Here is a 19606-nt window from a genome sequence, read left to right as displayed (position 1 = left end):
GTTTACAAAGCACTCTACAAATATGAACTCATTTGATCTTCATAGCAACCCTGGGGAGTAGGTGCTTTTATTATCCTCATTTTATAGACAAGGAAACTGAGGAATCCAGAGTTTCAGTGACTTGCCAGTGATAACACAACTGATAAGTTTCTGAGTCCAAATTTAAGCTCAATTATTCCTGACTCCAAGCCCAGTGCATGAAAAGAAACATTCATGTCTCTGCCTGATTGATCTTCTCTCCATAGCCCAGTTAAGTTAAATTTATTCTCACATAGTTTTTAAGGGAGGAAAGTATAATTCTATTTGCAGATGAGATAACTCAATGGCCTGGTCAAATATCTGATTCTTTGCCTTAAAAATACTGTCTTATATACCTTCCCCTAAAAAAATCTACAAAATTCTGAGTTTTTTTCAATTCACTAAATTAGAACATTCTATCTATTCTTTGGCTTGAAGTGATGACTCAGACTCATAAAGGGCAATTTCATATTCTGTTACTAAGTTTTTACTTATCTGAACTTTCAATTCCCAATTTGCCTTTTATCTCCCACCTTTCCCAATGATAGGATCATTTCCCTTTGGAAGTGAAAACAGAAGCAAAGTAATATTTGATTTTTTTCTTTCTCCGCTTCTGTTATTCTCTCTTCTACTCATAGTAGCATTCTCTTTTTCCAAATGTGTGACTCAACAATGTAATAATATAATAATATAATAATCCTCTGGATCTTAAACTAGAGAGTCACAGAGATGTAGAATGATTATAATCCCACTGTACTCAGGCCACATATGCAATATTATCTGAATGCCATATCTTAGGAAGGATGCTGAATGGCTTGAGTGTATGCAAAGGAGGGCAATAAGGACAGCAAAAAGCCTCAAAACTAAGCCATTTGAGGAGTGTTTGACATAACTGGGGAGTTTCACTTGGAGACAAAAGAAGTTTAGGGTGAATATGATAGCTGCTTTTGAGTGTTTGAAAGACCATCACACAGAAGAAGAATTATCTTGCATCTGTTTAGTTTGAAGAGGCAATTGTAGCCTAGTTGTATAGAAAACTTCCTGATAATTAGAGCAGAGGTTCTTCAACAAGGGTCTGTGAACTTTAAAATAAAAATATTTTGATTACTGTATTTCAATGTAATTGGTTTCCTTGATGTAATTTATGTAATTTGTTTTAGGCATTTAAAAACATTCTGAGGGAGGTTTCATAGATCTCACCAGAGTGCCAAAGAGATTGGTAACAGGAAAAAAAAGCACAAAAATCCATGAATTATAGGTCTTCAGAAGTAGAATGGGGAGCTAGATGGTGTCATGGATAGAGTTTGAAAGACCAGAGTTTGAATCTGGCTTCAGACACTTACTAGCTATGTGATCCCTGGGCAAGTCATGTAACCAATTTTTTCATCTGTAAAATGAGCTAAAGATAGAAATCGCAAACCATTCCAGTATTTCTGCCAAGAATACCCCCAAAATAAATCACATAAATTGACTAAAAAGCAACAAAAGTGGAATGGATTGCCCTAGGTGGTATTATATTTTCTCTCATTGAAGGCCTTCAGGCAAAGATTGGATGACCATTTTTCAAGTATATTTCAGGAAAGTTTCTCATAAGTATAGGCATGGGCTGGTATTGGTATGGTTTGCTTTTAAGGTACCTTCCAAAGCTTATTCATATCCAAAATATGGTCATTGTTTAGATGTCATGTTTTCTGTCTTTTTTCATCAGTTGCTATGTTCATCTCTTTCCTGCTCTCTTGTCTTTTTTATATATTATTACTTGTTCTTCCTAGGCAAATATTCAGACTTCTTTCACTCTTAATTGCTTTTTTATCTTTCTCTGACTTTTCATTTTCCACTTGTTTTACTTACATTTTCATGATTTTTCTACCAACTTTTTGGATTTTGTCAATGACTTTTTACCTTCTTTTCTCATTGATGGTACTATGTTTTAGTTTTCCTAACTTCAATCCTAAAGTATCTGAATTTCAAGATCTACATCTCTGATTTGACCCACTTTGGCTCAATTTTAGCGAGAAGGATAAAGTCCTTCAAGAGTACCTGAGAATATGGCACAACAATCTAAGGGGAAATGAGGAAGGACGCTATGTCCAGGAAATGTTAAAGAAAATGAAGGTAAGTAGTTACATAAATGACCTCTATTATATTTAATCTGACGCATCCTAAACACCAGATTTTACAGTTCTCTTGATTCTTCTCATTTCCCACCTACGCTCCTAGTTGAAGACAGCACCTTGAAATTAATTAATCAAAATCCTTCCGAGAATGTCCACTTCTGACCAATATGTCTTCCTGAATATGAATAGGAAATAAAATGCTATTTGATGTTTATAATTATGTGTATAATCTCAATGACGGAAGTGGATGACCATGTTAAGGGTTGGGAATTACTTGATTAACATATGTAGGGAAAGTTTCTGAGTCCTTATAAAGCCACTATCTGTGGAACAAGAAGCTATAGGACCATCGACTCCTGGTGAAAAACAGAGTGAGCTACAATCACTACCATGTGCCCCAAAGGGTCATCTGTGAAAGGTAGGTACAACTCCTCAAAAATATCTCAGTTACTTTTTTCTTTGAGTTTCCTTAACTTCTCCATCTCTTTGATATTTTGGAAAATGTACTATTGATTAGAGTACTCAGAAATAGAGTTTAAATACATGTTGGACACTCTTTTTCCACTCAACAGTCCTAGTCTGAGTCTATGCAATTATGTGAAATAAGACCTTATTGCTTTGGTGTGAATTATAGTACAATAGAATGATTGTCAGATTTGGAGTAATGGAACCTGAGTTCAAATTATTGCTCTATCTCTTCCTATGCCCTTGGGCAATCTCAACCTGGATAAGCCCCAGTTATCTAACCTGTAAAATAAGGAGATCAAACTCAACAACCTATAAGGTCCCTCAGTAATGAAGATTTATTACAATATGGTCCTATAGATGGTAGAATCTGAACTTCTAGCTCCCCAACATTTGTGAAGTTTTAGAGATTGGCCCCTGAGCAATTAAATTTTCCATCACATTCAATTCTTCTATACTCATGTAAGACATAGTCTTGAATTGGACAATAGAGCACAAGTTTCCTTTGCACAACTCTCTTAATTTTGGTCAAAACATTTGTCACCTTGAACAATGAATAACTGCTAAAGTCCTTTCTAGTTTCCTGGATAATTTTCAATAAAAAAGGAACTAGTAAAATTAGCCAGACCCATTTTATTTGCATTTTGATCATTATTCCATGGTAAAGGAAGTTTCTTTATCAGGCATCCACAATACTAATAAAATCATAGTCAAAGAAAAAAGTGATAGCTAAATAAGGGTCAACTTGATGAAGTCAGAGGATAAAGGCCTTAGAGTCAGTAAGATCTAGGTTCAAGTCCTGCCTCTGACTCATATTAGCTATGTGACCATTGTCAAGTTATTTAGCCACTGACTACTCCAGGCAATTGTCTAAGATGATGTTACAGATTCATGAGCTATCAATCTGCATCCACAAGAGAGTATTTCCATACTTTACTTCCTTAGCCCAGTTAAACTGAAAGTCTAGACAACTGTTCCCTCAAAACAATGAGAGTTAAAAATTAACATATTAATGTATAAGTGAAAGTACAGAAGTTGGAAATAACTATTTAATTATTTCCTTGGGTCCAAGATTTCCAATGTTTCTATAATATATATTTGTTGTGTCATATTGTTGGGAAATTACTCTTTCCTATATATGATGTATGTTGATGCTTAATTATAATTTCAGAAGTTTCAATTTTTTGAAAAATAATAAACTCTATGATTTGGATCATCCCCTTGTTCTAAAATATCTCTATTTTATAACTTACAGGGTTTCTTATTTATGAGCTATACATAGTGTAGATTTTTTCAATACATAAAATTTTAGTTTCTAACATTGGGACCTTTTCTACCATTGATATTATGTCTCTTGGAAACTTTTGTTTCAGGTAAAATGTTGGTTTATCAGATGCTCTTATAGATAACTTTCACTAAAACTATGAAGCAATATTGTTTTCATAATTCACCTATGTCCATTTTCTATTTTTTAATTCTTACCTTCTTCTGTCTTAGAATCAATACCGTGAATTGGTTCCAAAGCAGAAGAGCGATAAGGACTAGGTTATTGTAACTTGCCTAGGATCACACATCTAGGAAGCTTCTGGGACCAATTTTGAACCCAGGACTTTCTGTTTCTAATACTGGCCCTCAATCCACTTGGCCAACTAGCTGCCCCTTTCCCTTTGCTTTGAAAACAGATGCAACAATACCTATTAACATATATTGTACAATCCCCATTTTGCATGTATTCTTAAGTGTTTTGCCACTCTTTTTTTCTTCGATTTCCCCCAGAAGTACAATGTCAGTATAATGTGGTTATTTCGGAAGTAGAACATTTTCAAATATACAAAAAATAGAGATTATCAGTTCCTCAGAATTTCTGACATATTGTATAAACTTAAAATTTTCCTTCTCCTAGTAGGGTCAGTGACCTTTCTTTCTAATAATCCCAAAACTACTAGGATTTCTCCCATATTTTGTGCAGCCTGATTCTAACTTCTTACAGGTAAGATTTAGGACCATGTCTATAATATGCTTCAGAACTAGGTCCCAGTGCGTTGTAATTGATACTAATAAACAAAAAACAGTTTTATAATGATTATTCCCTTTGGTTTTATGATAGACAAAGTAATCATGTTGGTTCTCAATCCCTCTTCATTATGCAAACCTAAGTGTTACAGGAATTGGACAACAGAGGGTTAAAGTTGCAAATAGCTACAGAGCACAGCTGCTAGAAATTTTCTGCAGGAATTCCCATGACATTAAACTATCTTAAGAGAATGACCTGGACACTCTGCTTCAAAATTAATTTAAGCTCCAAATGTTTGCAAAGAATAGAAGCACTCCCGGGAGCAATACAAAAATGCAGGGAGTGACCTACTTCTCAAACTGTATATATGTGCAAATATAATTATAGATCTAAATTTACACAGTGAAAGGTGTTGGCTTTCCCCCTGTTATTGCAGTGCCAAATCATAAAGCAGAGCCCATTGGTAAGAGATAACACTCCATATGACTCCATTACTTTCAATAATGTCTTCTGGAGAGATCATTCTGAACATGTCCATTTTCACCCATGCAGGGTCATTACTGCTACTGCTGCTGATGTCAAGCCAGCTCCTGTCAAGGAGCGTGGAATCTCTGCCCATCTGTCCCAGCGGGGCTGTCAACTGCCAGGTGTCCCTCAGCGACCTCTTTGACCGTGCAGTCATGCTCTCTCACTATATCCACTCTCTTTCCTCAGAAATGTTCAATGAATTTGTAAGTATCAGTTCCATCCAGAAATGACCCTTCGTCTGAACTCCGGGGCAGCTCAACTTTAAAATACCAAACAAAAACCTCACAAGGCAAAAGTAGTCAATGGAAAACATCCCTGGCTAATGCTAACAACAGGGCCACTCGCAACAATAAGGTTGTTTTGAAGTTATGGCAGCCACCTGTTAATGTTTACTCAGTTAAATGGATTTCCTTTTACCATTTACCTCCTCTACTCCAATCAGTTATAGCTCGTGGATCCCCAAGCCTATTTTTGTGAAACTCTGGATATCCCCTAAACATTCTAAATTAGTTATTTGGAGAGCTTTAATAAAATTAAACAAACTTTATTTAATTCACATTTTCTATGTGATGCAGAGAACTTCCATAGTCTGGAGGAGGGAGGAAAGGATGTCAGGAAGTCAAAGAACAATGGGACATTACAAATCCCAAAACACTGAGAATCACAGTTCTAAAAAAAATGGGATTTTCTAATTACAATAATAGGGATAGCTAGGATCATTCTCTATTCTCTTTCTGATTAAGCACTATTAAAAAGCCCCAGGTTAACACTTTTAGGCAAGTTAAATACCACAGCATATTTTATTGTTCCATTGAATTCAGTGATATCCAAATGAGATTTTGATTCAATATTTACCAAATGAATATCGATGTTTTACCTTTTATCTTCTCTCTCTCTCTCTTTCTCTCTCCCCCCTCTCTTTCTATCTCTCTTTCCTCTCCCCCTTTTCCTCTCTCCACCTCTCTCTTTCTCTCTCTTGCCCTCCCTACCTCTATCTCCCTCCCTTTCTCCCTCCTCTTCCACCTCACTCACCCCCTCTCTCCTTTCTTTCTTCCTCCCTCTCCCTTCTCCCCCTCTCTTTATATCTATCCCTGCCCTCTCTATTGCTCTCTCTTTTTGCATTACCCTTCCTCTCTTCAAAGTCTTACAGTTTCATATTTTTGCAAAGTTTTGATTAAAGTAACTTTATCTTTGGAAATATTTTTGTTATATCTTAGATTTTCCACCTTTACAATTACTCAAGTTTTGAAATTCATTTGCTGAAAATGTTTGTTTAATCTACCCTTTCCTTTACATATTATTTCATAATCATGAATAGTAATTAAACCTTATTCAGCAGTTTTATGCTGAGAAGCTTATTATTCCTATATCATAACAGTAGCACCTTGGCTTGGAATTTGGGGGAAGAAAAATAAAAATATGGAGATAATTTTAAAATAAGTTGGAAAAAGCATGTGTACTTTACTTATTTTAGCTTAAATTCCTTTATTATATCTTAAAAATAGTTGCCAACTTATCTTTGACCTTCTGCTAGAAAAGCAAAGTAGTGTAGCCACTGGAGTGTTGGACCTTTAGTCAAGAAATCTTATCTTCTCCAAGTTCAAATCTGGTCTCAGATATTTACTAGCTGTGTGACTCTGGGCAAGTCATTAAATCTAGTTTGCCTCAGTCCCTCATCTGTAAAATTAGTGAGAAGGAAATGGGGAGCCATTCCAATGTCTGTTTCAAGAAAACCCCAAACAGGGTCATGAAGAATAAAACAAAACAACTGAGCAATGAAATCATCTACTAATTATTTCATTCAGTACATTAATAACCAAAACTAATTAGTCTGTTTGGACATCTCTAGGATGAGAGATATGCCCAGGGCAGAGGATTCATAACCAAGGCCATCAATAGCTGCCATACTTCTTCTCTCTCTACTCCTGAAGACAAAGAGCAAGCTCAGCAGATTCGTGTGAGTCTTATTTTCAAACCTTTAACAAGAATACCTGAGAAAAGCACATCAGAAGATCACAGATTTGGAGCCAGAGGGACCCAGATTCAACTCCTGCATTTTATTTTATTTTATTTTATTTTATTTTATTTTATTTTATTTTTAAACCCTTGTCTTCCGTCTTATAATCAACACTTATTATTAGTTACAAGGCAGAAGAGCAGCAAGGGCTAGGCAACTGGAGTTATGTGACTTCCCCACAGTCACATAGTTAGAAAGTGTCTGAGGCCAGATTGGCATCAAGGAACTCCTGTCTCTAAACTTTACTCTCAATCTACTGAGCCACGGAACTGCCCCCTCCCTCATTTTATAAATGAGCAAGTTGAAACTCCAAGAGTGACTTGTCCAAAGTCACATGGGTACACAAGGCACAGTCAAGGTTTTAATATTCCAAATTTAATTTTAAATTTAATATTAAACTGAGGTTTTAATATTCCAAACCCAGAGTAATGTTCACTGTTTTATGTTGTCTCACAAATTATAAATAGTTCTCTATACATATGCATTATGTCCTTTCCCCTCCTCTCCTTCTATCTAAACATTATACTTGCTTTAAATTATTAAGATACTCAAGTTATGCTCAGTTTCTCTGAATAATTCTGTCAATGCACAGAGGGGAGACAAGCAGAGGTACCGAACCACTCTCTGCTGTAAATAGAAGCTCCCAGTGAGGTAGGGATGCTTTTTTACTCCAGGACCTCCTACTTTAAATATTAATAAAAAATAACAATAATAAAATATTATTTTGGAGTAATTATAATATTTGATTATATAATCATATTATTATTTTGTTATATAATTTTATTTGTCTTTATATCATGTATCATTGTAATTTACATTGTTTAATTTCAATATCATGATGAATAATACAATTATATAACTTTACTATCACAACAACAATATTTACATAGTGCCTACTATGTGCCATTCACTTTACTGTGTGCTTTAGAATTATTATCTCATTTGATGCTGGGAGGTAGTTTTTATTTCCTTTGCATCATAAAGTTCTATTCATTCCATTTCCCCAATTTTATAAATTATCACCATATGTAATAAACCACTTGGGAATTCTCTAGGCAGCTGCAGGTAAAAAGTGACATTTTGCTTTATTGGGAGACAGAGGATCTGATTTCAAATCCTAGTTCAGCTTCTTACTCTCTGTACAACCTTGGACAAGTCACTTATCTCTGGACTTCAGCTCCTTTAAGTGTAAAATAAAGGGTTTAGGCTAAATCACTTTGCAGGTCCCTTTCAGCTCCAAACTTGTGCTCCTAAGATCATATGGAGAAAAGAGCATGCTTTTCCCACAGAGCAGGTTTTAATGGTTTCCTCCTGATGTCATTGCACAGCATGAAGACCTCCTGAATTTGGTGCTCAGGGTCCTGCGTTCCTGGAATGAGCCCTTGTACCATCTGGTCACTGAAGTACGGAGTATGCAAGAAGCCCCTGACACCATCCTCTTGAAAGCCATGGAAATTGAGGAGCAAAACAAACGACTTCTAGAGGGGATGGAGAAGATAGTGGGTCAGGTGAGAAGAACCTCATTTTTTTCTTTTTCCCATTAATGAAAATTTTAAAATCAACAGATTGATATGGGGGAGCTAGAGATAGAGGGGAGAAATAAAAGAATGCCTTTTATACAAGAAAAATGCTTCTATAGATTTTTTTTTCTACTATTACACTTAGAAAAATAAGGAGGAGCAACTAGGTGACTCAGTGAATTGAAAGCCAGGTCTTCAGAAGGGAGCTTCTAGGGTTCAAATCCGGCCTCAGACACTTCCTCACTGTGTGACCCTGGGCAAGTAATTTAACTCCACTGCCTGTGCTTTACCACTCTTCTGCCTTGAAACAAATACTCAGAATTGATTCTAACACAGAGATAATAAGGTTTTTTGCCTGTTTTTAAAAAAAAAAGGAAAGAAAAGAAAAACAGGGGCTGTGGATAGCCAGCAACCTAGTAATCAAGCTTTCTGGTAGTTTTGCTCTTAAGTACTGAGCTACTTTCTTAAGTAGTGGCCAGAGCTCCTCCATAAGCAACTCCTGTACTACTTGGAGACTACTTTGGGAAGAGTCCACCAGGATATGGAGAGATGGGTGGTGGCTTATTGGAGAGGAAGGACTGTTATAAGATTTGGCTAACAAAGAGGTTCTTAATTGAATGTCCACAGACTCTCACCAAAAGGATCCATAGAGAGATCTCAATGATCTTGTGAAGCTGGATGTGAAAAAATTACATACATATTATATTAATATATACATATATAATTTATATATATGTACATGTGTATGTATGGAATAATCTCTGAAATTTAGCTCTTTTTTCCAATAAACTAAAACCATTCTGAGAAAAGATCAATAGGCTACCTTCACCAAATTGGATCCATCAGAACACACACACACACACACACACAAAGGGATAAGAAGCCTTGCACTAGAATTTAAACTTTGATCCATGAGAACCTAGTATTCTGGGTCTTACAGAGTAGTAAAATTGATATCAGGAATAAAGTACCAAGCAGTGAGATTACACAGTGAGTAGAGTGCCAGGTCTGGAGTCAGGAAGACTTATCTTCCTGAATTCAAATCTTACCTCAGATACTGACTAGATGTGTGCTCCTGGGTGATCTTCATCACCCTGTTATTTTCTCAGTTTCCTTATCTGTCAAATGAACTGGAGAAGGAAATGACAAACCACTCTGGTATCTTTGCAAAGGTCTTGCTATCAAATTAGGCCAATTCTAGGACAGGAGGTAAGGATTTAAAAATAAAATATACATAGTAAAATACTTCCAAAGTAACTTCCCAGTGATGTATTCATTTTTTTAGTACAACCCCACAAAGGAATCACTTCTGAAAAAGAAATGAATAATGGATGTCAAAATTTAGAGGACTGCACCTCTCCTTGAAAAAGATGAACAGTTACCTAGAACATACATGAGTATCCAACCAGGAGGCTGTGTTCTTTCAGTAGATTTTAGCTGTGCCCATCTCTCATTTATCTGGTATCCTGATAAGGTGGGGAGTAAATCCCCTATAACAAGGACATTACTTTCAGCAACATTTCCCAGGTTACTAAGATTCAGGGACATTGAAGTTAGTACTTACCACTCTCTCCAGACACACTCAAAACTCTCAAGAATCAGGGAAAATATAAAGAACTTCTTAGGAAGATATTGAGGATTTCTATCCCAGAAGATCTTTTCATTTGTCTTTTTTACCTTTACTATTTCTAAAGGTCTTATTAATCATCATTACTAGATTATTATAATTTTATTGTTATTGGCAATAAAATAACAGTAACTTACATTTTCATTACATTTTACATTATACCAATGAGAGAAACAGAGCAGTTAAATCTATGGGCAAGAAAGGCAGAATCTGGTACTAAGAGATCTAATGAAGGCACCAATTTCCTTTCTTTTCTAACCCTGCTGGTATATATTATAAGGGGGAGTCAGAATCTCTGAACTAAGGTAGAATTATAGAAGGTTCTATGATATTGTAGTAAAAATGTCTGAAGGGGGGAGGGAAATTCAGTGAGAATGACAGAAAAAAGGGATAGACTGACCACAAAGAAAAAATAAAACAAGCATAGGGCTGGAAAGCCTTCAGGTTCTTTTATTCCTGGATGGCTGTATCTTTGTGGCTGTCTTCTGCTTGTGTCCCTGGAGGGAGTCCCAGGCTGTGCTACAAGTAGCCTTAAGCACTGGACACAGTAAACGCCCAAGGGTTGGACAATCAGAATTCTGTAGTTACAAGGAAAACAATAACCACATCCCTAACAATAACTTGACCCTTCTCTATTGTCTCAAGTGTAACTGTATCAGAGTCCTTACATGTTATAGTTTACAAAGTGATTCTATATGCAGCACTTTTTTTTAATGCTGAAGACTATCATGCCATGTAGTTCTGCCCATCATTATCCTTACTTGACAGGTGAGAAAGCTAAAAAAGAGCATAGTAGACCCTTAACATGCTTGTTGAAAGAGTGAATGATTTCTACAATATCACACATTGAGGAAATAGCAGAGGAAGAACTTAAACCTAGGTCTTCTGTCTCCAGGGAGAGTGCTCTTATTATTATATCATGTAGTTTCTTAAACACCTTTAAACCTGCAGGATATTCATCTCATCACCTTCACATCTTAATTGTGTAATACAAAGAATAGATAGAAATAGGATTAATAGCCAGCAAAACACAAGTTCAACTATGGTAACTGGTCAAGATAAACAGAAGGACCAAGCACTAAGAGAAATAAAAGCCACCCAAATGGAATAAGAATGAAGAGTTCTTTCAGTTTTCCCATGGAAATATAATAGTCTACATTTAATAGCAACACATATTTTTCAAGCCTTCACCTATATTCCACCTACCTCCTCCTAGACAAATGACCTTCATTCCCAAGCACAAAAAGGGCAGATGAACCAAATATGCAAGCATAAGAAGAGGGGAAATCACTAAGTAAGAGATTCTGCTCTAGGTGCCTACTAATAATGTTTGAGTCAAAGATTTAAACAGAGCTTTAGAAGATCATGTAGGCCAATCATCTCATTTTATAGCTAAGGAAACTGAGGCCTAGAGAGATTAAAGGATTTATCTAAGGTCACAGAGTATTAAAAGAACAGAAATGAGATTTAAACTGAGGTACCACGATTCCATATCCAGGGCATTTCCCAGAGTAATGCACAGTCTCCAATGTTAAACTAATAGCCCATAAGGTCTCCTTATTATCTTTAGCCTGAAGAAATCTCTATGCCTAGATCTTTACTCTACATCTTACTGATTAGTATATCAGGAGAAATAAACAAAAAATAAGATATCTTCCTGTTCCTTTTGGTGGTTTAGGTTCATCCAGGTGACAGAGAAAATGAAGTCTACTCTGTCTGGTCAGGACTTCCATCCCTTCAGATGGCTGATGAGGACACACGTCTCTTTGCATTTTACAATTTGCTGCACTGTCTACGCAGGGACTCACACAAGATTGACAACTACCTGAAGCTACTCAAATGCCGGCTCATCCATGACAGTAACTGCTAAGCCAACATCTCACCTGTACCAACCCAAAATACTCTCCCTGCCCTTACTGATTCCTCCCTTGGGGAGGTCTTGCTAGCTCTCTTGCTTCATAATATATGCTTTTCTGAAATAGTTCTATTAAAAAAAGAAAGAAAGAAAGAAACACGTATGCCTAGAGAACTTTATTTGGCTTACCACCATTACCTCAACATCACCATCTTAAAAACACATAAAGTCAATCTGCCCAAATTCATTGAAAGGCAAATGAGTGGTAGAACTGCCTTGAATATCTAATGATTCAGGTTAGCTATACCATTAAAGAACTAGAACCAAACTTTACATATTAGACAAATATATTGCCAAACAAATGTAAAGTGTTGCAGATACCTGGGGGTAAGATGTTACCTGCTTATTCTGTTTAGAGGTGAATCATGAGCTCATAGATTGAGAGCTGGACAGACCTCAGAGGTCAACTAGTTTTCATTCCTCCTTTTATAAACAAAAAAACCAGGAAGGTTAAATTCTTTGTCCAAGGTCACCACCATTATAAGTGGAATATTGGATTGAAGTCAAGTCTACCGATTCTAATTCAATTGCTCAAATATGGAGCTTACCCTGTAATATAAAACCACATTCATTTGTGTAACCCCCAACCCACTAAGACATGGGACAATATGGGCATTAGGAAATTGGTGTCCATATGATTTGAAGATGATAGAAGGGATGAAGTGATCTGGAGTGTGTCCATATGTGGGTATCTGTTGTAAAATTTAAAATTAAATCTTAATAGTAAAATATTATATTTTAAGAGATTTATTAAATGATCATTAGAAATCAAGAAATAAAGAGGATACAAAATAAAAACCACATGCCCATGGCTAATTAGCCATTTTCAAAATCTCCATTCACCACCATCAGCACACTGGCTGCAGGCCAAAAAGAGAGGGAGAGCCTCAACACCCACTGACTTTATCCTCTGTCTACAGGAAGTACATAATGACAGGAAGTCAGTGGGCTCCCAGGAAATGTAGTTCTTTTTTAGGTTAGCAGATTTTCAATTATACACAGTATGTACACACCTGTACACACTATAACTACATGATTACATCTTGCCTTTTTGAGTTAGAGACATCTGAAGTAAGATGCCACCTTAAATCCAACAAGGCAGTTTTTTGTATGTAGTTCAAAAGAGTCTTAGAAAGGCAGCTAGGTGTCTCAGTGGCATGGAGATGGGCAGTTCTGAATTCAAATCTAGCCTCAGACACTTCCTAGCTGTGTGATCCTGAGCAAATCACTTGGCCCCATTATTGATTCTAAGATGGAAAATACCAGTTTAAAAAAAAAAAACCAAGAATCCTGGAATCATAGATATGAAAAAGATCTTCAAAGTTATACAATTCTATTCCATTAAACACAAACTTTTGTCAAATGACTACCATTGGTAAGGCACTAGGTTTGATATTATAGATGTAAAAATAAAAGCAATAGTTCCTGCTTTTAAGGAACTTAATAGGGGGATAAATATAAGTAAAATGAAAGACAAACAGTGACAACTCTGGACGTCCAGATAAGTATTATTCTGGATGTGAGGAATAAGAGAACACTTGCAGTTGGAGATTTCAGGGAAGGTTTTCAATAAGAGATGGAATTTATGTTGTTCATGAGGGAGATGAGAGCTAGAACAGGAAGTATTCTAAGGAAGGAGCACAGAAGAATAACAAAATTTAAGGAGCAGAAGGAATCTCAGAAGACCTTATGAAAGTCTAAACCTGAACATTCCCATCAAGTGGCTGATTTTCACTGGAAGTCTTCTAATAGGGGGAATCCATTATTTCCTGAAGGTATCAATAAAGAAGGTGTTCCACTTCTGAACAGCCCTCACTGTAAGAAAGAATTTCCTTATGGCTAACTTAAATCTATTTTTCTACCACTTCCACTCAAGGCGCATAGTCTTTAGCACCCAAAGAGCTAAGCAGAACAAGTTTAATCCCTTTCTTGCATTGCAGCACTTCACATACTTGGAGAAAGCTCTCATGTCTCCACTTATATCTCCACTTCTGAAGGATAAACATTTCCTGTCCACAGGATCATAGATTTAGAGCTGGAAGAGACCTCACAGTTCATCAAGTCACAGATCATTTGTCCATACCACCTCAACACCACCATTTTTACATACAAGTACAAAAAAATTGCAGAAGGACATAATGATAAAAATAGAAAAAACAGGATTAATTTGAATGTGAGTCTTCTGACTCTACATTCCAGTTTTTCAAGGCTATCCTTTCTTTCTTTAATAGGATTCTTTTGGGGGCATTGTCTCTAGATTTCTCATTATCTTTTGAATGCTTTTCAGATTTTTAATTGATTCCAAAAAGGTGGTACCAAGAACTGAATATAAAACTATATATGAACTCAAACATTGGTAGAGTAAAATGAAGTCATCATGTTCTACTTTCTGGACACTGTCTATCGATTCAGCCTTAGCAGAACTGACTATCATGTCTTTCTGTTGACTTATACTGGCCAAAGAGTCTAACAAAGAATCTCAGATCTTTTTCACTTGAACCCTTATCTATGCCTGCCTTTTACCATCTTGTACACTTGAAGCTGAATTTTTTAACACAAATGTCAGACTACACATTTATCTCTACTAAATATTATCTTATTAGATTTGGAACATTATCACAGCCTATAAAAAAAACAACAACTTTCTGGAACTTGACTCTGTGATCCAATATGGTAACTATGCATTCCATTTTAACACCATCTGCAAATTTAGTACATTTGTGCCTTCTTCCAAAGAATTAATCAAAATGTTAGTGGTTCAGGGACAAATAAGCTCTCTCAGTCACTTTGGCTCCTTTTTGGTCAAGAATCCAACCTAGGTTAGTCATTCCACTAACCATTTCCTCCATTTTCTGAGGAATGAAATGATCATTAGGGCAAGACAAGAATTTGTTAAACCTGAGGATTTTAGTCAGTAGGAAAGGATAAGAAGATAAGAGATTAGTGGAGAAAATGCTGAGTAGGGGGGCAAGGGAGAGTTGGATTCAAATCCTATTTTTGATATTTACTTCACTTGGGCAATCATGACTATACCGCTCTGAGACTTTTTCTTTTTTTTTTTCCATTCAGACAAAATGGGCCAGGCTGGGTACCTGTAGTTCAAAATTCTTGGAATAGTCATATTAAGTCATGAACATAAAACATTTTGTAAACCTCAAACTGCTATAAAAACATTAGCCATTATTGTTATGGTGAAAGACAAAGGGGATGATCAATGAAGCACCATCCTGGAGGCAGTGTGATGCGATAGAATCAAAAAGAAATGTATAAGGCTTACTTTTAACAAAAGGGAATCACTTTAATCCCTAAGAAGGAAAGGATATTTAAAGAAAGATTTTGAGGTGAAGGGGGTCACATCATCCAAGCCCCTGCCTCCAAGGATGAAATCTTTCTGACAAATAGTCAAATAAAAATGTAGAAATACAATTTAAATTATCTACAGACATTTTCTTATGACACTAAGAAAGGCCAAGCTAAAAATAGTTCTGGCTTTGCAAATCACCTAACCTTATGGATACAGGCATTCACAAATAAAGAAATCCCTAGTTGCCTTGCATTTTATTATACTATCATCGACTAATCTAGTGCTATTGAGAAATTTACATTTCATAATAGAGCAGGTCTTGAAGTGTTTACCATATAAAGGTCTGACTGACAGCAAGGCAAAAATCATGCAAAAACAAACACAGAGTAGTGATAGAGTTATAATTGAGAAACATTCTCTTTCATGGGAAATTAAAAAGGAAATAAAGGAGAAATTCAGATATCTATGATCCATTCATATACACCACAGGACAGGCTTTCAGATAGGAGACAAGAGAGGCTGAAAGAGTACCTGGGATTGTCCTCTATCAACCATACCAGACTTCTTCTCAGGCTTCTCTGATTCAGGCTTACTCTGCCTCATTCTCCCCTTTCCTTCTCTCAATGATGAAATTTGATGCAGATTCTCCATCCACTGAGGTCCATCTCTATTTGCTTCCTATCATCATCTCCCAAAATTGGCTGGGTAAATCAGAGATCCAGATAGACAGGGGCTAGGTAAGGCAAAAGTTACATCTATAAGAATGTGATACAGAATGATGCAATGAAAAAAGAGATCTGGATTTGGAGCAAGAGGACCTAGTTTCTTCATCTATAAAATGAGGGGGAAATGGATTAAATATCTTTGTGGCCCTTTCCAGTTCCTAATCTGTGATCCTGTGATCAAGTCACCTAATCTCTAGGGTTTCAGTTTGCTCATCTGCAAAATGGGAGTGATGAACTAGATGACCCCTGAAGTCCTTTTCATCTCTAAATCCATGAAACTATGAAGCTTTGATGGTGTGTCAAAGTCATGCGAGAAGATGGGATTGTGGCAGCTTTTCAGATGCAGTTGGTACAGAGGGCTTGATTACTTTGCTAAATAAAACTGTATTATGCCAGTCAGCATCCTTAGTCCCTATCAACCACATTTTTCAAAAGGTGGGAAAGATCTTATTTATGAACATAAAGAAGGCTGGATTAGGTAGACTGAGCTTGCTAAAAAAGAAAAATAACTTCAGAATTCATCTCTAAAGGATAAGATTAGGAAGAGGAAGTTGCTAGATCATTCATGATCCCAAGATATGGAATAATGACATAAGAGAACTGTGTGCTTATATAGGCAAAAGGAATTATAAAAATATGGGATGCCTTAATTCCAAATCTTACCTCCCATTCTATTTCTATGACACCTCACACTTAAAAAAAACAGAAAAAAGAAAAATGACACATTTCCTTCAATTTTCACATATATTTCATGATTTTTATTGTTTGGTATTGGACAAGCATTCCACAGTATCAGTGGAGGTTGGTAAAGAAAGGTGGCACAGTAGATGGAGAATTGAACTTGGAGTCAAGGAAGACTCCAATTTGAATCCTGCCTCTGATATTTACTGTCTCTGGGACACTTTATAAATCACTATACCTCTTCCAACCTCAATTTCTTCATCTTAAAAATGGGGATATGACAGCATCTACCTTCCAGAATTTCAAAAGTCAAATGAGTGAACACAAAGTATTTTGCAAACACGAAAGTGCTATATAATTGTTAGCTAGCATTATTATTATCTGGATAAATGCCTCCATTTTCTTAGTTTTGTTTGCATAAGTAGGCATAGCTTTAGATAGCTTCCTTTGCAAAAGTGGCCCTCCATATTGACTAGATCCTGTGATTTATGGCTTATAGCTTTAATGATGCTATAAATATATATGGCACTGCACAGGTGATAAAATTGCAATGAACAAATAAATGCTGTCCCCTAGGGAACTTGGAACAAGCAGCACAGCCGTTCAGGCTGGCGATAGAAAAACAGATATGCCTAAAGCAGGCAAAAAGCAGCTATTGGAACCTCAAAAAATGAATTATTTCAGTGATTTAAAAAAGGAATTTTTTGCAAACTCTTTTGCTAATTTTCAATATTGCCAATATTGCCCCTATCCTGATTATTAATGAAATTGGAAATGATGAACTTTAATGCCCTTCTTTTCTAACACTCTTTGGTTCTAGGGAATCATAGACCTGGACCATCAGCCCCCACTTAAGCAATATAATTAACAGCTGTGGTCCTTTAGGCTGGCATATATTTCATCTATGAATATACTCAGTGTATGCCACAGTATACTTCAATATTTCTGCTCATATGTCCTTAATGTATCTTCAAACAATTTTTATTTGGAAGTTAAAATGACTCTCAAAAAACATTCCAGCAATATCTCCTTTCCTCAGGGCTTTATGCTTCTGTTTATAGATGTTCCTCCATAATTGAACACGGAAGCAAAAATGTACTTTTTATGGTAGTGATTTTTTCATTTCTTTCATTTATTCATCTGAAAAGAGGAAATCAAAAATATGAACAATGAAGCCTAACATAGAGGATATTTGGGGCAGGTGTGTATCCCTATATGTGATCCTTATATTGGCAGTGGCAAACTGGCTCCAGAAAGTCCTTTGTTAATTTGTATGAGTATTATACCTCAGAAATCATCAGGCTCTACAGATCACGTTTGGTTTTTGCTTTGTTGATCATCCAGTCTTAAGAAAGTGATGGAGAAAAGGTCAATAATGTAGATAAATTTAACTGCATTTTCAGAGAGCCAGATATTAAACATTTAGCTGTATGCCTAGGTGTGGGACATATTCATTCCTGTCTTTTTTTTTTATTAGATGAGGATTTCATAGGATATATTCCAACAAAGTCATTGCAAAATCTTTGAAGGTAGTGAAGAGAGTGTGATAGACATGAACAATAATATGTGAACTAGCTAACTAGTTAATATCATTATAGTTTGTTAGACAATTTTATAGTACCTGGTTCAAATATTTAAAATCTGTGAGGATAGCTAGGTGGCTCAGTGGATTGAGAACTAGACCTAGAGATGGGAGATCCTGGGTTCAAGTGTGGCCTTAGACATTGCCTAGCTGTGTGACGCTGGATAAGTCATTTAACTCCCATTGCCTAAATTTTACCATTCTTCTGCCTTGGAACCAAAACACAGTATTGATTCTAAGAGAGAAGGTAAGGGTTTTTTGTTTGGTTGGTTGGTTTTAATCTGAGCAGTCCTCCTAAATCCTCCCTATGCACACATACATATCTTTTAGTTTTGTATTTATATAAGGAGGAGGAAAATATATTCATGACTGAGGAAGGAAAATCCTGGATTTTCTGAGTTAAAAGGGACTCAAGGGGTCACCTAGTCTAGTTCATGACTGAACCAGAAAATTAACACATGCTTTTACAAAGTCTCCCCCTCACTTGCCTACGTTTGTTTTTTGAATCTACTACAACATTCTCAGTAAGAGACTGAAGCCCTTGAGTAAAGGAATATTCCAAACTCACTCAATTTGCCTTGGATAGCTCTAATTCTTTGGATGTTTGAACCATCCATGAAACCTAATATTTTCCTCTTCATAACATCTACCCTTTGCCCCTAGATCTACATGCAAAACAGTTGAATTCATTCTCCTTCTATGTGAAAATCTTTTAGCTACTTAAAAAGCAATTCTCTTGTCCCAACAATCTTCTCTTCCCCAGATTAAACACACCAGATCCTTCAAATGATCTTGTAATGGCATGATCTCCAATGCCCTCACTAGCAGGTTCTTCCTCAAAAGGCTCTCCCAAGGGGTAGCTAGATAGTACAGAGAGTGCTGAGTTTGGACTCGGGAAAACTTGTGTATAAAAAATGTGTATAACACTATAACATAGTCTAGTAATTAAAATGGAATATTTTTATAATTCCAGTGTCAGGTAGTGGGATTTGGTCCCACCTTACAAGTTGTGCCATATCTGGATATTTTGTGCATTGTTTATATATCAGAAAACATGATCTAATTCCTGATCTGTATAACAAGAATTTATTCT

General features: G+C 36.1%; 1 protein-coding gene across 2 annotated transcripts; it reads left to right on the top strand.

Annotated features, from left to right (window-relative positions):
• Positions 1–2474: 2474 nt before the first annotated feature.
• PRL (prolactin) lies at positions 2475–12302 on the top strand. 2 transcript variants are annotated; one of them, NM_001032994.1, is given in 7 exon segments: positions 2475–2553; positions 5167–5206; positions 5209–5215; positions 5217–5345; positions 6992–7099; positions 8488–8667; positions 11985–12295. In NM_001032994.1, coding segments are annotated over 7 exon segments (684 nt in total). In that variant the 5' UTR covers positions 2475–2525; the 3' UTR covers positions 12177–12295.
• The last annotated feature ends 7304 nt before the right edge of the window (positions 12303–19606 follow it).

Source organism: Monodelphis domestica, chromosome 3, assembly GCF_027887165.1.
Source record: "Monodelphis domestica isolate mMonDom1 chromosome 3, mMonDom1.pri, whole genome shotgun sequence".
Lineage (NCBI taxonomy): Eukaryota > Metazoa > Chordata > Mammalia > Didelphimorphia > Didelphidae > Monodelphis > Monodelphis domestica.
Note: the sequence above shows the minus strand (reverse complement) of the source record. Positions and strands in the feature narration are given on the sequence as shown.